We start from the raw sequence: 22,151 nt of genomic DNA on the forward strand, positions 1-22,151 counted from the left end.
TATGGGGGTCAAATTGACCCCCGTGAGGGAAGGATTTGTTACTTTTTTACATTTCAACCACAAAACTCCTCGAATCCAGTAAAAAAATTGTGCATTCGAAAACAACAAAAAGTCCTAGGGTCTTGGACCACTCTGATGAACACTTAATTATTTTTTTTTTAATTAGTTGCGGGTCAAAATGACCCAAGGGAAGGATGAGGGTTAAATTGATTGGATTTTAATTACCAAAAAATATTTTTTTTAACAATTCTAGTTTTAACAACACTGTCCCTAATAACTTGCTTTCTCCAAAACGGCAGTAAGAAGCACACAGACACATAACTACTTGTTAAAAATGCATTTATCTCTTAAAAGTGTTTGAATGTGTGCTACATTCATCTACTTGGATTTTATAGTGATATGAGATTTTGCAGTACAGGTTTAAATATTACTACTTACCAAAACACAAAAATGTGTTTAGCATTTTCAAAAATGATATACAAATGCATCTATTGTTAACTTACAGGATATATAATAGTGTTTGTCCATTTATAAAAATGTGCAAGGTGTCCCTTATCCTGTCAGACAGAAAAGTCCAGCCAGTAATAAAAATATACTAACACATTTCTAAACAGCAAGGACATATTTACTGATACCTCTGAAATATTTGATATAATAATAGCAGTAGTGCAATAAAAACTATAGAGTGATTGTACCAGGTGGACAGTGATTCAGAGTGACGTGACCATTTCTTTTTGATCCCTGAGATTTGGTCCAGTTCTTCAGATCCGGACCAGACAATCAGAATCAGTGTCCGAATCCATGTAGATCAAAAACAAAGCATCCCAGTTTTTATTCCAGGCACCATAAGTGGACATGCTCTTCACGTGCGGCTTGCGTGCTTCAGTTTGTCGGTGCGCGTGAAGAGAACAAGCTCATGGCATGTTCTAGAAAGGACTGATATTCCCCAAAACACGGGAGCTCTAGATGATCATATTCTAGATCCGCGCTCCTGTAGGATCTGAGGGAAAAGAGCAGAGGATTTACATAATACAACAAAATATCTCTAATCTGCATTGAGCTACTGTCACGAATACCCTGGAACACAACGCCTCTGTGTGGGACAACACTTCTGAAGAATTACAGTATGTACACTACTGTGCAAAAGTTCGGGGTCGGTAAGATTTTTCTTCTGCTCACCAAGGCTGCATTTATTTGATCAAAAATACAGTAAAATCAGTAAAATTGTGAAATATTATTACCATTTAAAAGAGCGTGTTTCTATTGTAATATCTTGTAAAATGTAATTTATTTCTGTGATCAAAGCTGAATTTTCAGCATCATTATTCCAGTCTTCGGTGTCACATGATCCTTCAGAAATCATTCTAATATGCTGATTTGCTGCTCTAAAAACATAAAAACATTTCTGATTACTATTGAAGATTAAAAACAATTTTATTTTAATTTTTTTAATATATTTTCATAATTATTTGTATAATGTATTTTGTAAAGTCAGGCTGTGCTGGAAAAAGGAAGTGGCGCCGGCGACCGTGTCATAATAAAAGTCCCGCCGGCAACTATGCCATAATAACAGTCCCGCTCTTCAATCGCTCCAGCGGTTCCTCAGCTCCACAACACTCGGTCCTGCTTCTGCTTCACACTACAGTAACGTTAATAATCGCATCCATGAACATGATTTCTACCTGAGTCCTATCCCGATTCTTTTCCACCGGCTGTGAGGTGAAGACCACATGTCCCAAGATTCTGCGCTCAAACGTGGCGTCATCAAACTACGCCTTTGTTTTGAACAGGCGACCTCTAGTGGACGTTAGGCTTTTAAAAACAACTTTTAATTTAAGTGAACTTAAAACAATCTTTACATAAACCCAAAATAATAAATGTTATATTTACCCATGGCCTTCCCTGTTATATATATACAGAAATGTAATAGTTATCAAACCTTCCTTAACTGTATAAATAATAAATGAAATATAGATGAATCATCATTAAAGCTACAATTTTCTCTGTTCCCGTTGTTCTGTGATGAACATTAATGACAGGCATCATCAGTGCTCCTGTCGCTTTAAGAACAACCGCGGATCTCACGCGCGGTCCCGCGCATCTCATTTCCTCACAACTCTTTAAGTTAATTTAAGACGTTATTTAACTAATTTAAGACTCCTAATATGAGAATACTCAAAATCTTCTGTGTTATTGTTTGTTCAAGAGCAAAAGAGAACTCGATGTGAGCAGGAAACTGACGCGAGTCTATCTAAGCGTCGAGTGTGTGTGTGTGTGTGTGTGTGTGTGTGTGTGTGTGTGTGTGTGTGTCAGTGTCCCTTGATTAGCTGACATGAGTCGCATCCACACAGACTGGACACTGACACACACACACACACACACACACACACACACACACACACACACACACACACACACACACACACACACAGACACTGACACACACACACACAGACAGGACACTGGCATACAGCGCGCTCTCTTGTATCTTGTCGCGCTTGGAAGCATTTACATGAATAGGAGCGTGATCATGTAACGCTAAGCAAAAATGGATATAAAAACGGACGCTGCGTTATCTGGGTTAAATATTTTTAATGCGTTAAGCTGAACAAAATAATCGCCAGCGTTAACGCGTTAATTTGCCCAGCCCTAATATATTTATTATAAATGTCTTTACTGTCACTTTTGATCATGACTTTGCTAAATAAAAGTATTACAAGTCTAGCTGACCCCAAACTTTTGAATGATAGTGTATACTAATGTGCATAATAAACCAAAAAATAATATCTGTTTTGACTCTTCCTTAAAATATTACTATGTATAGTGTGTGCATAGTTTGTACATTTTCTGTATGCATGATGGGATACCTGGATGATGTGCAACCTTATAGGGCACACTGCTTGATTATTTTGTATCCCACAATGCAACGTGATTGACATGATTTTCCGATTTCTCTTGAAATGAACCAGAAGTATTATGAGTCACAGTTTTTAACTTTATACACAAAATTATGAATTATAAATGAAAAACAATTTAATTAGAAATACAAAAATATTTCCAAAATGATGCTTATAAGCAATTCATGCAACATTTATAAATGTTAAAATGAAAATAAATTTTTTTTACACACTAATAGATTTTTTAGAAATGCAAAATAACTATAAAATAAATACATTTTATCTCCAAAATAATGACTCGCACAGAATTCAACATAAACATAATGTGCTCATGTGACCAAATGTAATAAGGTCATCATAACAGCAACGTACTGTTTCACACACTATTTTTAGGCGGTATTCAGTGTATACTGCGTGAAGTGGAGCGAGCCGTATGCTTGTAATCCATTTGGAACGCAGTCAAACACACACACACACACATGCTGCTTACCTTGGCTTTCTCACTGGGCTGGCTGCTGCTGCTATATGACTGGTTGTGCAGTTCCTTAGAAACAACACACAAGAACTCCGCCTGATCCTCGCTACCATAGTTATAGGAGGAGCCGATACTGACCAACTACATAAAACATGAACAAGAGACAGAAATGGAGAGGAACAGACAGAGATGAGCAACTCTTCTCATTTAATAAATGATTAAAGCAACAGTCCACCCAAAAATGCAAACTATGTCACGATGAGTCACTGAAAACGTAACTCGCAAATCTCGTTTTTGAGACTTGCTTATATTCAAATGCAGGTGACAATTTGGTGTCTTTTAAACTTTTAAATATTACCTACAATTTGTGATTTTCACTTATATCACACTTTAATTATGCTTTTTTTTTTGGAGCTTGACAGCATCCGTGAATGTTCAGCGCAATATATAAAGATATAAAGTACAGGTTTGGAACAACACGAGGGTGAGAAAATGATGACAGAATTGACATTTTTGGATGAATAATCATTTTAAGGCAAGACACTACTGGCAAAAACGTTGTTTGTTCAAGCACTGGTCAATTCTGAGAGTTGTTTCAGAATAGTGGAAAGAAAACATGCAAAATAGACTTAAATGTCTCTTTTATTGCACTATTATATTTGCATATATAGATATCAATACATCTTTTTAAAAGGCTGTTTTCTAAAAATTCGTTTTTGAAAAAACAGAGGGGTTAGTTTTATATATCATTTGACTGATTTAATATAATATTTTAGTCTTAAAAAGAGGGCAAATTTATTTTTTTCAGACTATTTCTTGATTTATGGAGTGATAAAAAGAGAACCCTCTGTAAAAACCTTGAACATTAATCTAAAAATATTAGGAAGATTTCATTAACATGTAGAAAGTTATTTCATCTTTATACAACATCTTTATTTTCATCGATTTGACGTCACAATAATTGCTTTTTCTTCTTATTTTCAAAATTTAAACCTGATTTTAAATCAAAAACACTTTGAAAAGCAGTGTGTGCAGTGTGTAGTATTTATGAGGATCTATTGACTGACATTCAATATAATATACATAACTATGTTTTCAGTGGTGTATAAAGACCTTACATAATGAACCGTTATGTTTTATTACCTTTGAATGAGCCATTTCTATCTACACACACTGCGGGTCCCCTTACAGTGAAGCTGCCATTTTGCACAGTCATGTTTCTACGGTGGCCCTAAACGGACAAACTTCTCTACAGAGCGCTAGTCACTCTCTGCTCTCTCCGACGTCATTATCTTTGTCCTGTGTCAGCCACCGTAGCTTCTCTATGTGCTTCGAAAGGTAGGGGTGAGCGGAGGGTGATTGCAATTCACAACCTCACCACTAGATGCCGCTAAAATGTACACACTGCACAAATTCAGAACCAGGCTTTATCCAATGTATTCCAATGTGTATGCAAATTAGATCATTAGACATATAATGCATACTTGCAGTTCTTAAAATAATCAATCTCTTGGGGAAGTATGTTGATATCCGTAACATTTTTTTACCCTATTCACCAGGGGTGTCTTGCCTTAAATTAAAATACAACATGGTGCACTTAAATACTCAACATGCTCGGGAATGCATTAGATTCGTCAGCTGTTAAAAACATAAACATGCAGAACGAAAGCACCGACATCCATGCAGTCACATGCCGGACAACCACATTCAATGTGACCATTGCAATGAAAACCAAAACTGCAACATGCAGTGGTTAGTGGGAGGACAGGGGATTGTTGGACACACCTCTCCACTGTGGGCGGGGTGAGTTTGGCTTGACTTCTCCCCCTTCACCTCCCGAGACACAATCAGGAAAAACTCTGACTTCTGGGCCCGCCCATAACCTACACTGACAAGCTGCAACAACCAATCAGAGCGTAAGGCAGGGCCTGCATCACACACCGCAGTTCAGCTGAACCGGCGGGAGCGATTCTGATTGTTGTGGAGCTGGAACGATCAGATGAACTAATGCCAGGTTTGATGATTTACCTGCTCAAACTTCCATCCGTCTGACATGGTTGAGACCATCTGCGTAAGTTCTTCCTCTTGACACTGCAGCACTCGGTAAACATGCTTGACTGGCGTCTGAAGACGGAAAACATGTCAAACATCTGTTCTTCATTTACATGTAAATAAAGAAAACGCCATTTACGTAAATGTAAATTAATTTCATTTAAATATACGCCTGAAGGCACATATGGATTTGCATACTGCCAGAATGAAACTTCATAACTTTATTAAAAAACTATATCATTTCTAGTGAATTGTGTGTGTTCCAGCTCCCTTACGTGCGTCGTCTTAGCTTCTCTTTCACTGATCTGTTCTTTGATGAGTTTTATTAATGATGTGATGTTGTAGAACTCCGCCTCTTCAAGAGCTCCTGAGATACACATGCAAATAGAATGAACGTTACAGAGCAACAATCACAGTCTCGATCGTGTCATTTTGACGGCTCACGTGTGTCGTACCTTCCTCCGTCAGGTTCTTGTTGAGGACCAACTTTCCATGTCTCAGATAATTCAGTACAGGCCCGAAATACATGGGATCCCTGTCAATCAAATATGCCCCTGTCTCATCCTACAGTATAAAGGAAAGGACAGAGAAAGAAATGTCAGCAACCACATTGCGACGTCCTGCAAACACCCACACCAGAGTAGCCTAGCAGTGCCCTGGCAATCATCCAGAATACCCTAGCAACCACATAGCAATGTGCTTAAACACCCCCCCCCCCCCTCCATATCAATTGCTTGATATAAAGTCAGAATTGCGTGAGAAATGAAGTTAGAATTGCTTGTTATAAAATCAGAATTGTGTGAGAAATTAAGTTAGAATTGCTTGATATAAAATCAGAATTGTGTGAGAAATGAAGTCAGAATTGCTTGATATAAAATCAGAATTGTGTGAGAAATGAAGTCAGAATTGCTTGATATAAAGTCAGAATTGTGTGAGAAACGAAGTCAGAATTGCTTGATATAAAGTCAGAATTGCGTGAGTTATAAAATCAGAATTGCGAGATATAAAGTCAGATTTGCGAGATATAAAGTCAGAATTGCGTGAGATATAAAGTCAGAATTGCGAGATATAAAGTCAGATTTGCGAGATATAAAGTCAGAATTGCGTGAGATATAAAGTCAGAATTGCGAGATATAAAGTCAGAATTGCGTGAGATATAAAGTCAGAATTGCGAGATATAAAGTCAGAATTGCGTGAGATATAAAGTCAGAATTGCGTGAGATATAAAGTCAGAATTGCGAGATATAAAGTCAGAATTGCGTGAGATATAAAGTCAGATTTGCGTGAGATATAAAGTCAGAATTGCGTGAGATATAAAGTCAGAATTGCGAGATATAAAGTCAGAATTGCGTGAGATATAAAGTCAGAATTGCGAGATATAAATTCAGAATTGCGAGATATAAAGTCAGAATTGCAAGATATAAAGTCAGAATTGCGTGAGAGAGTCAGAATTGCGAGAGATATAAAGTCAGAATTGCGAGAGATATAAAGTCAGAATTGCGAGAGATATAAAGTCAGAATTGCGAGATATAAAGTCAGAATTGCGTGAGATATAAAGTCAGAATTGCGAGATATAAAGTCAGAATTGCGTGAGAAATGAAGTTAGAATTGCTTGTTATAAAATCAGAATTGTGTGAGAAATTAAGTTAGAATTGCTTGATATAAAATCAGAATTGTGTGAGAAATGAAGTCAGAATTGCTTGATATAAAATCAGAATTGTGTGAGAAATGAAGTCAGAATTGCTTGATATAAAGTCAGAATTGTGTGAGAAACGAAGTCAGAATTGCTTGATATAAAGTCAGAATTGCGTGAGTTATAAAATCAGAATTGCGAGATATAAAGTCAGATTTGCGAGATATAAAGTCAGAATTGCGTGAGATATAAAGTCAGAATTGCGAGATATAAAGTCAGATTTGCGAGATATAAAGTCAGAATTGCGTGAGATATAAAGTCAGAATTGCGAGATATAAAGTCAGAATTGCGTGAGATATAAAGTCAGAATTGCGAGATATAAAGTCAGAATTGCGTGAGATATAAAGTCAGAATTGCGTGAGATATAAAGTCAGAATTGCGAGATATAAAGTCAGAATTGCGTGAGATATAAAGTCAGATTTGCGTGAGATATAAAGTCAGAATTGCGTGAGATATAAAGTCAGAATTGCGAGATATAAAGTCAGAATTGCGTGAGATATAAAGTCAGAATTGCGAGATATAAATTCAGAATTGCGAGATATAAAGTCAGAATTGCAAGATATAAAGTCAGAATTGCGTGAGAGAGTCAGAATTGCGAGAGATATAAAGTCAGAATTGCGAGAGATATAAAGTCAGAATTGCGAGAGATATAAAGTCAGAATTGCGAGATATAAAGTCAGAATTGCGTGAGATATAAAGTCAGAATTGCGAGATATAAAGTCAGAATTGCGTGAGATATAAAGTCAGAATTGCGAGATATAAAGTCAGAATTGCGTGAGATATAAAGTCAGATTTGCGTGAGATATAAAGTCAGAATTGCGTGAGATATAAAGTCAGAATTGCGAGATATAAAGTCAGAATTGCGTGAGATATAAAGTCAGAATTGCGAGATATAAATTCAGAATTGCGAGATATAAAGTCAGAATTGCAAGATATAAAGTCAGAATTGCGTGAGAGAGTCAGAATTGCGAGATATATAAAGTCAGAATTGTGAGAAATGTAAAGTCAGAATTGCGAGATATACAGTCAGAATTGCGTGAGATATAGTCAGAATTGCGAGATATAAAGTCAGAATTGCTAGATATAAAGTCAGATTTGCAAGATATAAAGTCAGAATTGCGTGAGAGAGTCAGAATTGCGAGATATATAAAGTCAGAATTGTGAGAAATGTAAAGTCAGAATTGCGAGATATACAGTCAGAATTGCGTGAGATATAGTCAGAATTGCTAGATATAAAGTCAGATTTGCAAGATATAAAGTCAGATTTGCGTGAGATATAAAGTCAGAATTGCGTGAGATATAAAGTCAGATTTGCAAGATATAAAGTCAGAATTGCGTGAGATATAAAGTCAGATTTGCGAGATATAAAGTCAGAATTGCGTGAGATATAAAGTCAGAATTGCGTGAGATATAAAGTCAGATTTGCGAGATATAAAGTCAGAATTGCAAGATATAAAGTCAGAATTGCGTGAGATATAAAGTCAGAATTGCGTGAGATATAAAGTCAGAATTGCGTGAGATATAAAGTCAGAATTGCGAGATATAAATTCAGAATTGCAAGATATAAAGTCAGAATTGCGTGAGAGTCAGAATTGCGAGATATATAAAGTCAGAATTGTGAGAAATGTAAAGTCAGAATTGCGTGAGATATAAAGTCAGAATTGCGTGAGATATAAAGTCAGAATTGCGTGAGATATAAAGTCAGAATTGCGAGATATAAATTCAGAATTGCAAGATATAAAGTCAGAATTGCGTGAGAGTCAGAATTGCGAGATATATAAAGTCAGAATTGTGAGAAATGTAAAGTCAGAATTGCGAGATATAAAGTCAGAATTGCGTGAGATATAAAGTCAGAATTGTGAGATATAAAGTCAGAAATATCTTTTTAAATGTTTTATTCAGTGGAGAAAACAAGCTTCCATGATAATCCACACCAGCGGATGATGTCGTTCTGTTTATTCTAAGTCACTTTAAAGGCTCGAGCTTGTTACAGCAGGATGGGTTCTGATTGGCTGTCAATGTTTTTATCGATCATCAGAATTTTGACAACAGAAAATGTGTACAACGGAAAATAATGAGGTTCATTATTACAAAAACAGCTTGTTTTTACTTTACTTTGCGTGCAAGCAGCGAACACTGAGAGAGAAGAGATCCATTAGAGGAGAGTGAGTTTAAACATTAATGAGCGGTGCGCGTGTAAGTGTGCGTGTGGGACTCGGCATCTGTTTTTGATGGCATGCAGGCCACATTCATAAAAAAATAAACGTACGTTATGCACTCACACTCACACCCGCGCACAATATTCCGTTCAAGCTTTAACCAGGACGCTTCCAGATGCAAAATAGACCTGGAACAGTGTGTGAGGCTGAAACCAGCCTTTTATAAAATCTGGGGCACAAACAGCGTGGAGTGATTTCCCAGAGCCTTAGAGACTCCTGCTCTTTACAGGGTTAAAGCCCCTAGAGAGCAGGATTATTCTGGATTAGGGTTATTTTGAGATTACCGTCTGAGATTTGAGAGATGAGAGGAGGTGAGACAGCCGGAGCTGCGAGAACCCGAACGCTGATGTTCAAATGGCAGAAATTAAGTCTTTTATTTGTTACAGTCAGAATATCTAATTTAAGTGAGCACTTCAACTATATGATAAGATTTAAAGAGGAAGCGTGTAAAGAAAATCCATATGAATTGAGTGGTTTAGTCCATTTTTTCTGAAGAGAAACTTCAATTTAGGCCTTTATTCACATATAAACATTCATCAACAGTTTTGGTAAACGGAAGCTCAAGCATGTTCGTTTGACTTGACCAAACACACTGGATCATTGCTACTCTCCGTTTAAGAACGCCTACAAAGCTCGTTCACAGCCAGCTTTTGGCAAATCGGACCATGCCGCCATTTTCCTCACACCGGAATATAAACAAAGGCTCGTTCAAGAGCCCCCGGTGAGGAGGGAAGTCAAACGCTGGTCATCCCATTCAGAGATCACGCTACAGGCAGCTCTTGATGACGTCGACTGGGACATGTTCCGCGCGAGTTCTGAAGACGTCAGCGAGTTCACAGAAGTGGCGCTCTGCTTTATCAACACACTGACAGAGCAAGCCACACAAACAATAACTATAACGTCCTTCCCTAATCAGAAACCGTGGGTGGACAGTTCAATCCGCACTGCAGTAAACTCGCGCACTACCGCTTACAATGCCGGTCTCCTAACGGGGGATATGAGGGAGTACAAAGCTTCATGTTACGCCCTCCGGCGCGCCGTTAAAGCCGCAAAACTCCGCTATAAAGACCGAGTGGAATCTCATTTCCAACTCAACGACTCCCGGCGGATGTGGCAGGGACTGAGGTCCATCTGTGCTTTTGGAACTAAATCCTCTGCAGAGGTGAGAGCTGATCCGTTGCTGGTGAACGAGTTAAACTCTTTCTACGCTCGCTTTGATGGTAATCGCGGCAGCGCGACTCCGGCGAGTGACGCGTCAGAGAGAGTCCCTCAGAGCAGCAACGGTCACGTGATCTCTGTCTCGGAGGACGAGGTTCGGAGGGCACTCAAACGTGTGGATGTCAGGAAAGCTGCTGGGCCGGATGGTATTTCAGGTCGTGTTCTGCGGTCCTGTGCTGATCAGCTCGCAGGGCTCTTTACATCCATATTTAACGAGTCCCTTGCTACATCTGTTGTCCCCACCTCCTTCAAACGATCCTCCATCATCCCTGTACCTAAGATCAGTAAACCCTCTTGCCTAAATGACTATCGTCCAGTGGCTCTCACATCTTTAGTCATGAAGGTCTTTGAGAGACTCATTAAAAACAACATTTGCTCCTCCATTCCTGACACTTTGGACCCTCTTCAGTTTGCCTATCGTCCCAATAGATCAACTGAAGATGCCATCTCTCACGTCCTTCACTCCTGCCTCACTCACATCGACAGCAAAAGTGGGAACTATGTCAGGCTGCTATTTATTGACTATAGCTCAGCCTTTAACACCATAGTTCCCATTAAGCTAACACACAAACTCCTGGATCTAGGCCTGAATTCTTCTCTCTGCCTCTGGATTGAAGATTTCCTCACTGGCAGACCCCAGGCGGTGAGAGTAGGCCAGTTCACCTCCACCTCCATCACCCTGAGTGTTGGAGCTCCACAGGGCTGTGTGCTGAGTCCCCTGCTCTACTCTCTCTACACCCATGACTGTTTGTCCACACACAGCTCCACCTCTATCATCAAGTTTGCTGATGATACTGTTGTACTGGGTCTCATCTCCAACAACAATGAGACGGCATACTTGGACGAAGTGGAGCAACTGACATCATGGTGCCAGGACAACTGTCTCTCTCTGAATGTTAACAAGACCAAAGAACTGATTGTGGACTTCAGGAAGAGACAGCATCGGTCATACTCCCCTCTCATGATCAGCGGGACACCGGTAGAGAGAGTGAGCAGCTTCAAATACCTGGGTGTGAACATCTCCGAGGATCTGACCTGGACTACACACATCCAGACACAGGTGAAAAAAGCCAGGCAAAGACTGTACCACCTGCGCCAGCTGAGGAAATTCAGGGTTTCACCAGCCATCCTGAAAACTTTCTATCGAGGGGCGATAGAAAGTGTCCTGACTCAGTGCATCACAGCGTGGTACGGGAACAGCACCAGTCACGATTCCAAAGCCCTGCAAAGAGTGGTGCGCTTATCCGAGCGCATCTCAGGCTCAGCTCTCCCGTCTCTGCAGGACATCTACACCAAACGCTGCAGAGGTAGAGCTACTAAAATCATCAGAGACATAAATCACCCTGCAAACTCTCACTTCACCCTGCTGCCATCTGGTAAGCGCTTCCGTAGCCTGATGGCAAAGACTGAAAGACTCAGGAGGAGTTTCTTCCCCCAGGCCATCAGACTCCTGAACTCAGTCACGTGACTTCACTTCACCCCCGCACACACATAAACATCCAGTTTAAACATTAACATCCACATACTGCCATTGCACTGCACTTTACTTTCCTATTGTTACTGCGTAACAACCTGTAATAAACCTTGCACATTATACTTCTTTATATATACATATATATATATTTATGTTAACCACTTATTTCTAAGTCTACAGTTGCTCACTTATCATATCCACTTATTTTTTATATTTTTATATTTTAATTTTTATATTTTTATTTTTATCTTATTTCCTATTTTTATCTTTTACTTGATTTATTTATAATTCTACTTATGTTAATACTTTTTATTCTAATTTTATTCTATTTCTATTTTAATTTCTTGTAACTGTTATTTGCACTGTCCATGGAGCGGACCTGTTTACATTTAACTGCCAGTTGTATATTGTGTATATAACTGTGTATGTGACAAATAAAACTCTTGAATCTTGAGGTTCATTCTTGTGTTACGCAGCACGTTTGAGCTTCCTCAAGAACCAATGAGGTTCATTCTCATGTTACGCAGCACGTTTGAGCTTCAGCAAGAACCAATGAGGTTCATTCTCGTGTTACGCAGCACGTTAGAGCTTCAGCAAGAACCAATGAGGTTCATTCTCATGTTACGCAGCACGTTTGAGCTTCAGCAAGAACCAATGAGGTTCATTCTCATGTTACGCAACACGTTTGAGCTTCAGCAAGAACCAATGAGGTTCATTCTCGTGTTACGCAGCACGTTTGAGCTTCAGCAAGAACCAATGAGGTTCATTCTCGTGTTACGCAGCACGTTTGAGCTTCAGCAAGAACCAATGAGGTTCATTCTCGTGTTACGCAGCACGTTTGAGATTCAGCAAGAACCAATGAGGTTCAATCTAGTGTTACGCAACACGTTTGAGCTTCAGCAAGAACCAATGAGGTTCATTCTCATGTTACACAGCACGTTTGAGATTCAGCAAGAACCAATGAGGTTCATTCTCGTGTTACGCAACACGTTTGAGCTTCAGCAAGAACCAATGAGGTTCATTCTCGTGTTACGCAGCACGTTTGAGATTCAGCAAGAACCAATGAGGTTCAATCTAGTGTTACGCAACACGTTTGAGATTCAGCAAGAACCAATGAGGTTCATTCTCATGTTACACAGCACGTTTGAGCTTCAGCAAGAACCAATGAGGTTCATTCTCGTGTTACGCAACACGTTTGAGCTTCAGCAAGAACCAATGAGGTTCAATCTAGTGTTACGCAACACATTTGAGATTCAGCAAGAACCAATGAGGTTCATTCTCGTGTTACGCAACACGTTTGAGCTTCAGCAAGAACCAATGAGGTTCAATCTAGTGTTACGCAACACATTTGAGATTCAGCAAGAACCAATGAGGTTCATTCTCATGTTACACAACACGTTTGAGATTCAGCAAGAACCAATGAGGTTCAATCTAGTGTTACGCAACACGTTTGAGATTCAGCAAGAACCAATGAGGTTCATTCTCGTGTTACGCAGCACGTTTGAGATTCAGCAAGAACCAATGAGGTTCATTCTCATGTTACGCAGCACGTTTGAGCTTCAGCAAGAACCAATGAGGTTCATTCTCATGTTACGCAGCACGTTTGAGCTTCAGCAAGAACCAATGAGGTTCATTCTCATGTTACACAGCACGTTTGAGCTTCAGCAAGAACCAGTGAGGTTCATTCTCGTGTACGTTTGAGAGAACCAATGCGGTTTATGAACTTTTTGAAGCATCAAAGTTGTAGTTGCATACACTGTCAATGGAGATACAGAAAGCTCTCAGATTTCATCAAAAAGATCTTCATTTGTGTTCTGAAGATGAACAAGTCTCACGGGTTTGGAATGACATGAGGGTGAGTAAATTATGACAGAATTTTCTTTTTTAAGTGAACTATCCCTTTAAACGTTTCTCTTGCTCTATTAACTCCAAAATACATCTGCAGTGTTCACTTGGTAAAAGTCGAGTCTAACTTTGTAATTACAAGTTCTGTGATCATGTAAATGTAAATGCTTTTTACAAGTCAGAGTAGTTACAGTAATTACCACATGGCATGAACGCAGCAAGTGCCACACACAAATATATAGCTCCGCCCCCAAACTCATGCAATTGGTTGAGAGAATAAACAGCAATGTTTTGAAACAGTCTGTGCTTACACTGTTTCCAAGGAATCAAACTAGAAATGGTTTACTTATAATTCTCTCTGGATATCAGGAGGTTATACAGGTTTATAGGTTATATCAGTTTTCCTTTTTTTTTTTCTTAAAGGTCCCGTTCTTCGTGTTTTTTTGAAGCTTTGATTGTGTTTACAGTGTGCAATATAACATGTGTTCATGTTTCGCGTGTAAAAAAACACAGTATTTTTCACACAATTTACTTATCTGTGTACCGCTGTTTCCACTGTCCTAAAAACGGCTGGTGATTTCCTCGTTCTATGAAGTCCCTCCTTCAGAAATACGTAACGAGTTCTGATTGTGCCAGCGGTTCCTGTGCTGTGATTCGACCACAGTTTAGCGCACGTGAAAGCGGTTCCTGTGTTGTAATTTGACAGCAGTTTAGTGCACGTTGGAAAGGTCACGCCTCTTAACGGAGAGATGTATGCGTTCAATAATCTCTACAGCGTCCCTGGGAAAGCCAAACAAAGGTGATTTGACTCCTGGATGAAAATAACAGCGTCTCGATGACATGGCGATAAACACACTCAACGCAGCAGTTCCTTTTCTCCACGCGACGTCCTCTTCTTCTCCACGTGGGACAGCAACAAGACCGCGCCCCCTTTTTCACGTTTCTTTGTGGGCGGAGGTTAGTCTGTTCTACTGCTCTACTGACGTAATTAAAGAAGGAAGTACCAGGATGTAGTCCAAGCCAGCCGTTCGCTGTAGGCTTTGAAAGGGAACTTCTGTTAAATAAAATATCTCGCTTGGCTTTGAACTTTGAGCTTTATAATTTTACAGGTATTATTTATGCTCTAACAGCAACATTACACACTAACTAAAGTTTGAACAATGGAATCGTGAAGAAGGGGACCTTTAAAGGGTATCTTCAGTGATTTAGCATTAAGCTTTGTATCAGTAGAAACCCGGTAGTATATTCGAAGTATGGTACTTTTCCCTCTCATATCCCCCTGAGATGAGATAATTATGCATTTTATTTCTGGAAAAAATGATTTTTGGCCAGAGGCTATAGAGACTACAGGAGCCAGTTCCGCATGTTATCAACCTCAACATGAGGGATCTCACTCACAGAATGTAAATGCACACGGCCGCTCGGATCGGGCATTCATAACGGAGCGGTGCAGAGCAAAGTGAGTCTTTCAACTTTTCAATGAATTCCTATGAAAGTTAAGCTTCCATATGCAATCTGATAACGCGCCAGACTGGACATGTGCCGAGAATGACAGCCGCGCTTACCTCAGCTCTGCTCAGCTCTTCTCTCGTGATGAATGAAATCTGACTCCTGCTGCGTCTGTGACGTGACTTTCGTTCGGCTCACTCACACTTTATTGAAAAGACACATTCAGTTTTTAATTGTAGTGTCTATTCTCCAACTGAACGGGCAAGTGATAACCAATAGCCATGGCTTTGGGAGTGGCCTCGGTGAGCAGCGAAGCAAGTGCATTCTGGGAGTTGTTGTCTTTCATCCACATGAGACAAAAATAAAATGTCTGTCTTTTCTCAGTCTAGAAGGAACCAAATTCAAAAATAATTTCACATTTCTACTACATAAATGACCCAGTTTAAATACACATTCATCTTCCCAGCGCTTAAGTGCCCCTTTAACTTTTTTGCTCACCAGCCAGTGTGTGATAAATAATAATAAATTCTATAATAAAAATATAATAATAAAGTGGTTGGATGAAATGTTTTTACTTTAGCACCACTTTTATTTTACACTGAAAAACTTGATTCAGTCATATTAAATAATACTAGGCTCCTAATTTTATTTAGAAATAAAACCAATAACCAGCTGTAATGCACCGTTTTTTGGGGGTTATCAGACAAAATATTTTTACAGACAATTAAAATGACTTTCTAATAGTGTTGCCCTTCACTTGAAACCCCCAGCTTGCATTCGACACTGATCTGACCCATGTAATGTAAACTTCCACCCTGATCTCTGATACAGCTCAGGTGTCATAAGCGGGATTGTGTCCGGATTACAAGGCAAAACTGGGGCAGATGTGCTGATGATGTCATCGACATGGCCACCCCAGGGTGCCACAATCTGCCCAGCCATGAACACTCGTGGGGAAGAACAGTAGAGACCTTGTTCTGGGACCGGGAGAGGAGGGGTGGGGCGGACGGTAAAAGTGTGTTTGTTCGAGTCCATCCGACAGGAAAACAACTCTAGACAAAAACAGCCATCTGGACAACCCCCAAATTACCATAGAAACAATACAAATAACTCCATACAACAATATAAGCCTTTATGAAGTGAAATAACAGCTGCATGACCCATTTTAATGCATCTCCTCAAAACGGAGCAGAAATAGATCTTTTGTCTGGTGAATAATTTAAAAACTGAGCATGTGTGCATGCTTGATGTCAAATTTTAAGATGCAATCATTTCTGTGTTTTTTCCCCACATGGTTTAGATTTTTATTTCAATATGTGCACTTTTAAGGTTACAATAATGGGTCTGTTTGAATAGGCCTTAATTGTTTTTGCAATTCAATGAAATAATGTCAATATAACGGTATTGCGTATTAAAGAGTATCATTTTACAGACTTCTGCACTCTCTAACCTACTTCTTTCTTAATAAATAACTTATAAATGAACTAAATAAATAAATGGTCTGTCTTGGATGCTAAGTTATTTATCTCAAAATGATCTCTAAATGAAATAAATCAAATTGTGGTTACCTTATCAGAGTCGAGGTCTGGCTCCGCTTGGCACAGTCGGAACAGGAACGATTTGGGGTCCCGGCAGAGAGTCTGTCTGGTGGTCAGAAAATACGTGCCGCCGACGTTCAGACGGACCCACTTGGAGGATCTGTGGTTGAAGGTCTGAGCTGGAGCCGCGCGCCGACAGTCGTGGCCGCTGATCTCGCCGTGACTCTCGGCCATCCTGCGCTCGCTGTTCTGCTGAAATGAAGCGCGGCCGCGCGCCTCTCCAGTGAACCAAGTTTAGAGCGCGCCGCACTGACGCGCCGAGAAACACCCCTCAGTTTTGTTTTTAGGCGCAAGACAGAGAAAAGACATGGCTTGTGTCGTTTTTTTCCCCGATATCTAAATCCACTCTGAATTTATAGTGTTTCGAAAAGGAATCATTCTTTTGAACCGATACTTTTGAGTGATTCGACCGAAGCGTTTTTGGGATCACTCATCTGTAAAAGACTTTGTTTACCAGTAAAATCGTTAGACGGAACAATATCAATAATAATACTGAGACTAAATAATATGACCATCAACATTATTAAAATTATATTATTGTATAATATTAACATTATTAAAAGGATTAGACATTTTCTAACAATATACAACTTTTAAAAGTAATTTATGGGTGCTAATAGTATTTAAAAAATGTGATATTTTACAACAAAATTGACGCAAAATGCCGCGCGGAGAATACCTTATCGTGAATCGGTTAAAAATTAAACGTCCGAAGTTTCCAAACGAACCGATTCTATCCAAATAATCGGATCTCTTAACACTATTCGAAAAGATATAGAGCAGCTTATCTGAACAGTGTATTACATTTGTAATACAATCTTTATTGGTCATGACATGATGCATGTGATTCTAAAAAATAGGTTTATAGGTTGAGGCTATAAAAGCCCGTTTATTTTAGACGGAACAAATGTGAGATTCCATGAGTTCACTAGAGGGCGACAGATTCAGATACTGGTTTTATGAAGTGAACGATCTCACGTTTGTAATCAGTGGGTCTGATTGATCTGCTACTTTTGAATCTGACTTGGCTATGATATAATAAAACACTACTAATGCTAAATATATATTGCATACAAATTTTAGGATAATTAAGATGTTGTTATTAATCCCAAAAGTGTTTCATTTATTTTCTTTATGATATACATTATAACATTATGACCACTGACAGGTGAAGTGAATAACGGAATAACCTGTTAGTGGGTGGGATATATTAGGCAGCAAGTGAACATTTTGCCCTCAGAGTTGATGTGTTAGAAACAGGAAAAATGGGCAAGCGTAGGGATTTGAGCGAGTTTGACAAGGGCCAAATTGTGATGTCTAGAGGACTGGGTCAGAGCATCTCCAAAACTGCAGCTCTTGTGGGGTGTTCCCGGTCTGCAGTGGTCAGTCTCTATCAAAAGTGCTCCAAAGAAGGAACAGTGGAGAACCGGCGACAGGGTCATGGGCGGCCAAGACTCATTGATGGACGTGGAGAGCGAAGGCTGGCCCGTGTGGTCCGATCAAACAGACGAGCTACTGGAGCTCAAATTGCTCTAGAAGTTAATGCTGGTTCTGATAGAAAGGTGTCAGAATACACAGAGCATCTCAGTTTGTTGCGTACGGGGCGGCACAGCCGCAGATCAGTCAGGGTGCCCATGCTGACCCCTGACCCCCGCCGAAAGCACCAACAGTGGCACGTGAGCATCAGAACTGGACCACGGAGCAATGGAAGAAGGTGGCCTGGTCTGATGAATCACGTTTTCTTTTACATCACGTGGATGGCCGGGTGTGTGTGCGTGGCTTACCTGGGGAACACATGGCACCAGGTGCACTATGGGAAGAAGGCAAGCCGGCGGAGGCAGTGATGCTTTGGGCAATGTTCTGCTGGGAAACCTCGGGTCATGCCATCCATATGGATGTTACTTTGACACGTACCGCCTACCTAAGCTGTTGCAGACCATGTACACCTTTCATGTAAGCGGTATTCCCTGGTGGCTGTGGCTCTTTCAGCAGATAATGTGTCCTGCCACAAAGAAAAAATGGTTCAGGAATGGTTTGAGGAGCACGAGTTTGAGGTGTTGACCAGGCCTATAAATTCACCAGATCTCAATTCAATCGAGCATCTGTGGGATGTGCTGAACAAACAAGTCAGATCCATGGAGGCCCCACCTCGCAACTTACAGGACATAAAGGATCTGCTGCTAACATCTTGGTGCCAGATACCACAGCACACCTTCAGGGGTCTAGTGGAGTCCACGCCTCGACGGGTCAGGGCTGTTTTAGCAGCAAAAGGAGGACAAACACAATAATAGGAAGGTGGTAATAATGTTATGCCTGATTCATACCCACTGCTCACATTTTGACACGTTACAACAGCAAACAAAAATTTATTTTATTGGGATTTTGCGATAGACCAACACAAAGTGGCACATAATTGTGAAGTGGAAGGAAAATTATAAATGGCGTGTCAAATGTTTTTTTTTTACAAATAAAAGTGTGGTGTGCATTTGTATTCAGCCCCCTTTACTCTGATACCCCTAACTAAAATCCAGTGGAACTAATTGCCTTCAGAAGTCCCCTAATTAGTAGATAGAGTCCACCTGTGTGTAATTTAATCTCAGTATAAATACAGCTGTTCTGTGAAGCCCTCGGAGGTTTGTTAGAGAACATTAGTGAACAAACAGCACCATGAAGACCAGAGAACACACCAGACAGGTCAGGGATAAACTTGTGGAGAAGTTTAAAGACACGATAGGTTATAAATCAATATCCCAAGCTTTGAACATCTCACGGAGCACTGTACAATCCATCATCTGAACATGGAAAGAGTATGGCACAACTGCAAACCTACCAAAGACATGGCCGTCCATCTAAACTGACAGGCCGCAAGCAGAGCATTAATCAGAGAAGCAGTCAAGAGGACCATGGTAACTCTGGAGAAGCGGTGCAGAGATCCACAGCTCAGGTGGGACAATCTGTCCACAGGACTATTATTCGTGCACTCCACAAATCTGGCTTTTATGGAAAGGTGGGAAGAAGAAAGCCACAAGAAGTCCCGTTTGCGACAAGCAATGTGGGGGACACCACAAAGGTGGAAGAAAGTGCTCCGGTCAGAAGACACCAAAATTGAACTTTTTGGCCTAAATGCAAAACGCTGTGTGTAGGAAACCTAACACTGCACCTCATGGATGGAGGTGGCAGCATCATGCTGTGGGGGTGCTTTTCTTCAGCAGGGACAGGGAAGCTGGTCAGAGTTGATGAGAAGATGGATGGAGCCAAATACAGGGCAATCTTAGATGAAAACCTGTTAAAAGACTTGAGACTGGGGCGGAGGTTCAGCGTCCAGCAGGGTAAGGACCCTAAACATACAGCCAGAGCTACAATGGAATGGTGTAGATCAGGGGTGTCCAAACTCGGTCCTGGAGGGCCACTGTCCTGCAGAGTTTAGCTCCAACTCGCCTCAACACACCTGCCCAGAAGTTTCTAGTATCCCTAATAAGACCTTGATTAGCTGGTTCAGGTGTGTTTAATTGGGGTTGGAGCTAAACTTTGCAGGACAGCGGCCCTCCAGGATCAGACACCCCTGGTTTAGATCAAAGCAGTTAGAATGGCCCAGTCAAAGTCCAATCGAGAATCTGTGGCGAGACTTGAAAATTGCTGTTCATAGACGCTCTCCATCGAATGTGCTTGAGCTATTTGGCAAAGAAGAATGGGCAGAAATTTCACTCTCTAGAGGTGCAAAGCTGATAGAGACAGAACCTAAAAGACTGTAATTGCAGTGAAAGGTGGTTCTACAAAGTATCGATTTAGGGGGGCCTGAATACAAATGCACGCCACACTTCTCAGATATTTATTTGTATAAAATTGACAGCATTTATTAGACTGGGCAAACCCAGCCTGATCTGCCGGCGATTTTATTTCACCCTGCAACTCTGTCTGGAAACCTGTGCATTAATTTCTACTGCTTCTGTTACACTTTTGCAGGAACCAATCACAGACTGGCTTATCCACCTGGCGCACTATTGGTGGGTTTAACACGATGATGGATAGAGAAGTGATCAGGGTTTCTGCAGGTTTCACCAAGTCAATTTTAATTACCTTTTAAAGACCATAATGAACATAATGAATGAAATTTAAGACCTTCACAAATTTACTTGCAAAGTAAATTATTTTATTCAAATTGAACAAATCGATAAACTTGCACTTCGTCATAGCTCAATCCCACCAGGATTTCGTAACTTTTTTTTTGTGGTGATGGAGATCAAAATGACATTTTGTGGTGGTAATTTTCCAAAAATGATCATTTGCATTTTTATTTTTTTTCATAATTAGGACACCACATTTACCATATTATGTTAAATGCACAATAGCTACACATGACAATAATAAAACAACGAAATACATAAATCTTGTTTATTTTGGTTTAAAAATAATGCAGGATCTCAAAAAAATGCATGTTGATTTTTCATTATATTTAGTAATCGCAGAAACACGAAAAACTGGAGCTCTATTAGCTGAAGAATAAAATCCGTTTTATGTGTCTGTGGTACAATCTGAAAGAGACTCCAATAACACTAAAGCTGACTGGCTGCAATATAAGCTGCATATTGGTCTCATTTGTAGTCGTATTACAGCAAATTATATTTGGACTATTTAAACATTCTAAAGGGCTGCAGGATTTCAACGAGCATTAGAGGTAGAAAAATTAAGATCTGTTTAAAATGATTTAAGACCTAGAACCGAATACTTCTGGGAATTTAAGACTTTTTAAGGCCTAAAATTTTGATTTTGAAATTCTAGACCTTAAGACCCCGCGGAAACCCTGGTTATGGGGTGTTGCCCGTTGATCACGACTCTAGTGGTCTGATTGGTTGAAGGACTATCAAATTGCATACTGAGTCATTTGAATTATGCTCGTTTATCACGCCTCTTGTGCAGTAGAAAATACAGAGCAGACTCCCCAGACCAATGTTCAATCTTTAAATTGAGCTTGGTCTGGTGATAGCCAGACAAAGCATTTCTAATTTTTCTTGCACTTCACAATTATGTGCCACTTGAAGTCGGTATATCACATAAAATCCCAATAAAACACACTTTTGTTTGTGGCTGTAACGGGTCAAAATGTGGAAACGTTCAGTGGGTATGGATACTTTTGCAAGGCACTGTATATTTGCCTTTGACTGTCAGGGGAACGACTTTAAAACAAAATAAATACCATTGAAACGTATGGAGAGAAAAAAACAGAGACGATT

The 22,151-nt window shown here is 39.9% G+C and overlaps 1 protein-coding gene across 2 annotated transcripts; it reads right to left on the minus strand.

Annotated features, from left to right (window-relative positions):
- Window positions 1-323: 323 nt before the first annotated feature.
- Window positions 324-17,309, minus strand: kctd5b (potassium channel tetramerization domain containing 5b). 2 transcript variants are annotated; one of them, XM_079805734.1, is made up of 7 exons: window positions 16,891-17,258; window positions 5,880-5,988; window positions 5,700-5,791; window positions 5,401-5,496; window positions 5,158-5,268; window positions 3,388-3,513; window positions 324-1,000 (listed from the first exon to the last, which is right to left on the minus strand). In XM_079805734.1, the coding sequence occupies exons 1-7, from the start codon at window positions 17,092-17,094 to the stop codon at window positions 971-973; spliced, it is 768 nt and encodes a 255-aa protein (XP_079661860.1). In that variant the 5' UTR covers window positions 17,095-17,258; the 3' UTR covers window positions 324-970. The 2 variants fall into 2 exon arrangements, with proteins under 2 accessions (XP_079661860.1, XP_079661861.1); XM_079805735.1 differs by lacking the exon at window positions 5,158-5,268 and having other exon boundaries at window positions 16,891-17,309.
- Window positions 17,310-22,151: the final 4,842 nt, after the last annotated feature.

Source organism: Gobio gobio (genome assembly GCF_949357685.1).
Source record: "Gobio gobio genome assembly, chromosome: 23".
NCBI classification, from domain to species: Eukaryota; Metazoa; Chordata; class Actinopteri; order Cypriniformes; family Gobionidae; genus Gobio; species Gobio gobio.